This window comes from Ctenopharyngodon idella, chromosome 1 (assembly GCF_019924925.1).
Source record: "Ctenopharyngodon idella isolate HZGC_01 chromosome 1, HZGC01, whole genome shotgun sequence".
In the NCBI taxonomy this organism is placed as follows: Eukaryota; Metazoa; Chordata; class Actinopteri; order Cypriniformes; family Xenocyprididae; genus Ctenopharyngodon; species Ctenopharyngodon idella.
In genome coordinates, this window is record NC_067220.1 from 2,886,159 (window position 1) to 2,894,342 (window position 8,184).

General features: G+C 35.0%; 1 protein-coding gene and 1 pseudogene across 1 annotated transcript; one reads left to right on the forward strand and one right to left on the reverse strand.

Moving 5' to 3' along the window:
• Nucleotides 1–726: 726 nt before the first annotated feature.
• LOC127511386 (GTPase IMAP family member 9-like) lies at nt 727–3,514 on the forward strand (annotated as a pseudogene).
• On the reverse strand, nt 3,472–6,063 carry LOC127508687 (ras-related C3 botulinum toxin substrate 1-like). Its single transcript, XM_051886849.1, has 2 exons — nt 5,759–6,063; nt 3,472–4,455 (listed from the first exon to the last, which is right to left on the reverse strand). Exons 1-2 carry the CDS (start codon nt 5,889–5,891, stop codon nt 4,091–4,093), a joined length of 498 nt encoding a protein of 165 aa, XP_051742809.1. The 5' UTR covers nt 5,892–6,063; the 3' UTR covers nt 3,472–4,090.
• Between the last annotated feature and the right edge of the window lie 2,121 nt (nt 6,064–8,184).

The window sequence follows — 8,184 nt, forward strand, 5'->3', positions numbered from 1 at the left end:
TAAATTGGAACAACTAATTTTGCACTAAATGCATTTTAGTTGTGCAAAAGCAGTGCTGAAGTTCAGCTAAAGTTATATTAAATGTACTTGTTTGTGTATCATCATCAAAACATAACCATTAAGACCAGATCATATTTTCTCTTGCCATAACAAATGTGCTTTATAAACACAAAGTTGCAGCAGCCAGAGAAAAACTAATATTAAAAAGTAAAGGATCAAGAGCCCAATTAAAGAATCATGGTGACTTGAAACGAAGCATTCCATAAAACATCAGCATCTAAATCTCTGTTAATTCTCAAGAACTAACAAGATTAATTAATTAACAAGAACTTTTGTAGATGTGTGACAGAAATAAACTCAAATTGGTTAGTAATAAGTGCAATAATGTGTAATAGCTGGAAGTCAGTTGTTGTTGTTAAGTCTCTCTTTTTTCTGTTCTTGTTGTTTTTCTTTCCTTCAGTGATTCTGCCTATTAACATCAGGTGTCACCACTAATTGTCAAACATTGTTTCAGTGTTATTTTAACACTCTGTAGTGTGGACGCATATGAAAACTGAGGGGTATTCATTTAACACTGAGGTTTTTGCTGTATCTCTGTAAAGCTCTTGTCCAGATGCATGTGAGATTCTTGAGGCGTCCTGCAGCAGGAGCCATCAGCGATCAACCTGAAGCTTTTGCATGTCCACCCACCAAAGCTAAGCAGAGTTGAGCCTGGTCAGGACCAGGATGGGAGACCTCCTGGAAGCTGCTGGAAGAGGTGGTGCTGCTCATCCTGCAGTCTAAGTGGTTCAGAACGGCCCAGTACAGTCATCATAAACTGTACTGTATAAAGGGTTCATATGAACCCCAGAGTCTTTCTCAGGAAGACAGGGGAGTAACTCTGGTGTAAAATAGTCCCTATACATCACATTACATAACCCCCCAACCTGTGCTGTTTTCTGTTGTGAATGCGTGAACAAAAACTTCACTAAACATTTGTAATGCGCCTGCCAACCAATAATCACAAACTCTGTGCTTTGTCATTTTTAATATGAAAATAGTCTGTTTAAAATATTTTAAGTCTTTATAATATTTATAAGAAATGTTTATTATTTCTTATGTTTATAAGTCTTTTCAAAGTATATCTTAAAATACTTTCCTCTTCCTTCACTTTCGTTTTTATCCCCCCACATATGAAAGACAATCGTGCTCCCTCTAGTGGCGCCAAGTATCATCACGCAAGCAACCTATTTTTATGTAACGCATTCTCATATCATTATATTTGCTGAATAAAACTTTTAATTTTTAGAAACAAAACTGGTCACAGGCTGTGTTTCAGCAAAAAAAAAAAAAAATCCCCCTTAGCTTCTGTGATTAGAATCTGTGACAAATTATGTTAAATAAGTTAGAAGTAAATTGTCTAAAAGGCATCTGATTATATATATATATATATATATATATATATATATATATATATATATATATATATATATATATATATATATATATTCATATATATATATATATATATTCATATATATTCATATGTTCAGTTGTGTGATTTTCACCTTGCAAGATGATAAAACTGGTGAAAATCCAGAAGACTAATATATATATATATATAAATCTATCAACTTTTCATCTTAAAACTTAGGACAAAAAAAAAGTGTCCATATCATTTCTAAGCCATAACAAATTTGTATGATGAATCGATTGAAATCTAAGTTGTCATTTATTTAAAATCTTGCCCTCTTGTCATAAATTCAGAAAATAAGCTTTAGTCTCTTAATTCCACTGTTTGAATATTAAACCTCAATAAAATGTTCTATTAAAGACAAGTGTGTGTGTGTGTGTGTGTGTGTGTGTGTGTGTGTGTGTGTGTGTGTGTGTGCATGTGTTATTATTTTGAAAACAATTTGTCCCTCCAACTTCAGGAGATCTGAGGATTGTTTTGTTGGGAATGACTGGAGCTGGAAAGAGTGCAACTGGAAATACAATCCTGGGCAGCGATGAGTTTGAAGTGGATTTTAATCCAGAGTCAGTTACTCTACAATCTAAGAAAAAAGAGACAAGAAAAGGTAGAAGGATCATATCAATAATTGACACTCCAGGCCTCCAGGATTCAAAAGGAAAGGAAAATTAAGTGAAGGCAGAAATAAAGAAGTGTATGGACATGTCTGCTCCTGGTCCTCATGTATTCCTGCTGGTCATCAGACTGGACGAAAAATACACAGAGGAAGTGATAAACACAGTGAAATGGATTCAGAAGAACTTTGGAAAAGAAGCTGCACGTCACACCATCATTCTGTTTACTCACGCTGATTCACTGCGGAATAGACCACTGCAGAACCATATAGAAGACAGTCCAGATCTACGACAGTTAATTATCAGCTGTGGTGGCAGATATCATGCATTCAACAATGAAGACAAAAAGAATCAAGCTCAAGTCAATGAGCTGCTGTTGAAGATTGATAAAATGGTGCTTAAAAATGAAGGGAAGTTCTACACTAATGAGATGTACCATCAAGTCCAGGGAAGTCTGATGGGAACCATCTTGGTATTAGTATTCACAGCAGTTGTAGTATTAGCAATAGCAAAAGCAGGAAACACAAACTTTGAATCAGTAATTGGAGTAGCCTTGTTATTTCACAGCTTGAGAATCAACAGCAATATGAACACAGACATCAAGAATCAGCATATGATTCTCACAGACTGTTCTCTAAAAAAACGACCCTATAGGTCATTTTTCAAGCACCTTATTTCAACCTATATTTACATTTTAAAGTCATGCGCCCTCTAGCTGGCGTAAAAATAATGACAGTGTCTTGTTACGTCTGTCATCATAAAATGACGTATGACCGTCATTACCAATCAATTCATTTAAATGCAATGTGTGGACTTTTTACACCATTTGTCCTGTTTCCATTTAGCAAAGCTCATTTTTTATTAATGACTACACCCACCCCACCCCTAAACCTACCCTTAGTGATTTTGTAGTGCATATACACTTTATGAGCACATGCTTTCCCTGGGATGGAACCCACGATCGCATGATCACATTGTTATATATTGCAATGCAATGCAATGGGAGCAATTGATGAGTTGAAAAGTGTATGTGTATAATTATGACAAATAAAGAAAACAACATATATTCTTTTTTTTCTTTTTAAATGGTGCTACTAAATCAACATACTAGATCAGAAGTAGTTACTTTAGTGTATTCCTAATACACTCCAATGGTACTGTACTAACACTTTTCCCATTAATGCTACTGTAATGGCCCGTTGCACATGTGGACTGCAGCCCTTTGGGCTGTCAAAATATTATGAATTATTAAATGAATTATTAAAATTATCTTGACCAGTCCTCAAAAAGTTAAAATGTCAAATAAATTGTTAACTGCATAAAAAGTAACAATGTAAAATGTATTAAAATAATTTCAATTCATGCATCACATTTAAATCCACAGCATCAAACTGATAAATAATTTCATTGTGTTTTACATCAGGAGCAGTTGTGGGGCATTGAGAGTTGAAGCATGTAGAGACAATGGGATTTCTGCATTTCAAAACTTAAACACAAGAGTAGATGTTTAAAGTGTACTTAAGTATAACTGGAATAGTTCCACTTTAGCACAAAGAAGTATATTAAATACAACTTTAGTTGAACTTCAGCACTGCTTTTGGACAACTAAAATGCATTTAGTACAAAATGAGTTGTTTCAATTTAACATAATTTAAGTATACCAATTTATAGTGTGCCACAAATACATTTAGTTATACTAAAATGCATAAATTTTGCTTAAGTATACTATTTTTTCTCTTGGGTATACTTGACCAAACAATAAATAATTGAACAAACTAATATATAGTTAATGAAGCCAAAATATTTTTTAACAAACCAAAATTTGCTGATGTAAACTAATATATGTCTGGTTAGACCAGTAAACTGATCCATATTCACAAAAAAAAAAAAAAAAAAAAAAAATCTCCCCACAGTTTCCTATTATTCTTCCCTCCATTGTTTTCTCCTCTCAGGTGTGCTCAGACTGCAGATGTTGCAGTTCAGATAAGTAAACACTTTCTCTCTCTTTTCTTCACCAGGGACGGGTTCAGGGCCGCCCGGATGGCCTCTTCAAGCACTCCAGGTACTTCACGGCTCCTATTTCTTCAGCCATAGCCAGGCCTTCATGGCAGGTGATGGGGATTTGTTTCTTCTTTTTCAGCTTTTCAATGGTTTCCTTTTCATCTCTCAGAGCAAGTTTAGTCCTGACTAGAATGATCAGAGCGTTGAGGCAAAGATTTCTGACTTCTGGATACCACTTTTCATGGACACTCTCAAACGAGTCCAGGTCCAGAAGAGAGAAACAGATCAAGAACACATCCGTCTGAGGGTAGGAAAGTGGTCGAAGCCTGTCGTAATCCTCCTGTGATGCTGTATCAAACAGTCCCAGGGTCATTGGATTCCCATCGACCACAGAGGTGTAAAGTACAGGGGTCAGAAAGTAAAAGTCCTGCCATATGTTTATTCCACCCACTGAAGCAGTGTTAGAGTTAATGAGATAATTAAGTGATAAATTGAGTGATGATTGACCATTATTGAAGATACTGATGATAACAAGCAGAATCACCAAAGGAGAAAATCACTATTTTCAAGTCACCATCATGGAGATGAGTGTTTGCTTTGGGCTCTTGACCCTTGATTTTTTAATATTAGATTTTGCTTAGGCTGTTGTAACTGAGTTACAACAGCCAGACATGCAAAGACAAAAGATGATCAGGTGTTGTTGGTTATGTTTTCACATAATCATTATTTGACTTGAATCACTGAACTCATTTAGAGTCCAATCTCTGAGTTAGATTTACATTATTGATTACAGCAACATTTTGAGTCTACAGCAGAAGATCAACTTTTTCTATATAATCCGAAGGATTTCTCAAAAGTTGTTCTGATTTTAAAAAAAAAAAATTTCTTTCAGGCACACACAGACATCAAGATTCAACCTGTGACTCTCAACAATGGTGACAAGCAACATATTCTGATAAACTCTGAACATTAGAAAACAAGCTACTAAAAAGTTGCATAAAACAGAAAAAAAATAAAAATAAAAATAGTGGCAATAAAGGAAATTACTAAGACAATTAAGCTCATGCAGCAATGCATGATGGGAGCCATGGATAAATTTTGATTGGTGGCTTCTAGAAATCAACTGCAACATGCTTTATTATTCTCACCACTGTTGAGATTCATACGCTGATTCTTGATGTCAGTGTGTGCCTAAAATAAAGTTGTTGTTTTGTTTTTTTTTGTTTTTTTAAATCAGAACAACTTTTGAGAAATCATTTGGATTATATTGAAGAAGCTGATCTTCTGCTGTAGAATCACAGTGCTGCTGTAATCAATAATGTAAATCTAACTCAGTGATTCAGGTCAAACAACAATTATGTGAAAACATAACAACACCACCTGATGATCTTTCATCTTTTTTTGTATAGCTGTTATAACTCAGTTACAATAACCCAAATCTAACCTTAAAAAGTCAAGGGTCAAGAGCTCAACTAAAGCAAACACTCATCTCCATGATTGTGGCTTAAAAATTGTGATTTTCTCCTTTGGTGATTCTGCTTGTTATCATCAGGTGTCTTCAATAATGATCAATCATCACTAAATTAATCACTTAATTATATCATTAACTTTAACACTGCTTCAGTGGGTGGAATAAAAAATATAGCAGGACTTTTACTTTCTGACCCCTGGACTTTACACCTCTGATCGACCATCACAGTGACTGCATAATTATCAAACACAGTGGGGACGTACTCACTGGGAAAAGCAGTGGCGGTGTATTTGATCAGAAGTTTTGTTTTTTCCGCAGCCGTGTCCCCGACGATCACACACTTTACGGTCTGCATCTGTGTAGCACGCTATTGCTTTAGCACTCAGCTTTATATGTGAATAAATCTATAAACCCTGCTCCGATCAGGATAACCCACCTTCACCATTCAACAACACAGCGATTCCACTAAAAAAATAAATAAACGAACAAAAGAAGTGCAGAGTCAATAACTCTCAAAAGAAAATATTTATTTTTGCTCAAATTTGCCTGAGTAAAATTAGCTTGCCAACTGTATGTCAACACAGTTAAATGTTCCAGTTAAATGTTATCTGTTAAACAAACAGCCATTCCCTGAGATCAGAAGGTTCACAGAGGAGCTGTGTATTACACAATGTTCATATTTCAGCAATGACCTTGTGTTTCCATAGATGTTGTTTTATAACAATATAATGTAATTTCAGTAAATCAGTACCCAAATTGCAAACAATGATTGAAACAATGTTAAATCAATGTTAATGTGTCAACGTTAACCGCATTGAATCAATATCACAAAAAATCAATGGAAATGGCGTTGATGTTGGTTCAACATCAGGCTTGCACTCTCAGAAAATGAAACACAACTACAACTGACTTAAAGCCACACAGCCTGAAATCAAATGAAAATAAAAGAAGATAATAAATCTCTCAAGATCTCAGCAGAAGTTTTTTTTGTTTTTTTTTTGAGAATTAACAGAAATTTAGATGTTGATGTTTTATTGAAAATGTTTGGTCACCATTTTGGTGGTCAGTGTCTCCTTTAGTTGGGCAGTTCGACTCTTAGCTGTTCATGTGAGTTAATGGTTGAGCTGTATAGCTCTCTGTCCAATTAAATTAAATTTTTTTGTTGAAATTTCAACTTTTTTTCAATGCAGTTAACATTGTTTTGATCATTGCTTGCTCTCTGGGGTAACAATAACCCAGCTAACAATGTATTTATGTTTGTTCTAACATTTTGTAGTCTGCCTCAACCCAGATTCCACTCCAAAGTATATTTTAGAATGAGTTCATCCCCAAAATGGCTTAATTATCATAGAGAAGAAGAAAGTCAACAGTTATGTTGTTTCTGCATCATTTGGGATAATCACATCCTGAACAAATGGTGATCAGTTGTAGAATGGTAATGGGTGTGGGACAGTGGGAACCATCTCAGACAATGAGGTGTCACAACTTATTAACATACAGACTACAGCTCGTTTAAAAAAAAAAAAAATCTAGAAAGGAAATTTTAAGGACAGAAGAGAATTTGGTTTATTCAGTATTAGCAGGGGGAGTTCTTAAGCCTATTCTGTACAATTTTGTTTAAGATTCTAACGGAACTGAATCAGCCCAGTGCAGTGTGTTGGTAGAGTTGTACTGGAATTGTTGTTTCTAAAGTAACTGAAACTTGGAGTTGGTATCTTATAATTCTGTTAAGATTCTAAAGTAACTGAATCATCCAGATGCAGTGTGGTGGCAGAGTTGTATTAGATTTGTTGTTTCTAAAGTAATTGAAACAAAGTGGTAAATTTCTAACTAACTGAAACTGAGTGTAGACTTGTTACAATTCTGATGAAATTCCAAAGTAACTGAATTTACCCAATGCAGTGTGGTCACAGAATTATTTCTAACTGACATTTAAAACAATAACCCAAAGCAGTGTGGTTTTGCCCAACATGCTGAGGCAGTGTTTTAAATTTGATAAACTGTTATGCCTGAAGTACTGTGGCTAGGTATGTTGTTTTATCCAACATACTGTGACAGTGTTATTTTTTTAACTGTTTAGAGTAGTGAGAACATTTCCAGGTAACGTTGACACATTAACATTGATTCAACATTATTTCGATCACTGATGCTATCTGGGGTGCCATGGGAAATCTAACTGTACAGTCAGAGTCTTGACTGCTGAATGATTGAGAATCTCTTTCCCAACCCTCAGAATTATGTTCCTGCAAATCTGTCATTTCTGGAACCGGGTTACACAATGTGACACCTAACAATGTCTTACTGGTGTTTTTCTCAGTATTGCCATTCTTGATCATAAACTCACAAGCTGCCTTAGTTTCCTCCAAATTGTTGGCCAATGTTTCCACAGATGATTTAAGCATGTCATTGTTAGTTCTAAGAAATGCAATCTCATTCTGCATTCTGAATCAATGGTAATGGCATTGAATCAGGTTTACAATGTGATGTTGGTTCAACATCATGCTTACACTCTCAGAAAATGAAACACAACTACAACTGACTTAAAGCTACACCGCCTGAAATCAACTGACAATAAAGAAATCAGAAGACAATAAATCTCTCGAGATCTCAGCAGAAGTTTTTTTTGAGAATTAACAGAGTTTTAGATG

Bases quoted from the DNA above. Each gene is read 5' to 3' on its own strand.
- LOC127508687 (XM_051886849.1), bottom strand. From the start codon at position 5,891: ATGCAGACCGTAAAGTGTGTGATCGTCGGGGACACGGCTGCGGAAAAA. The intron at 4,456-5,758 runs TGGTCGATCAGA...TTTACACCTCTG, and splicing joins TAATTATGCAGTCACTGTGA to TGGTCGATGGGAATCCAATG.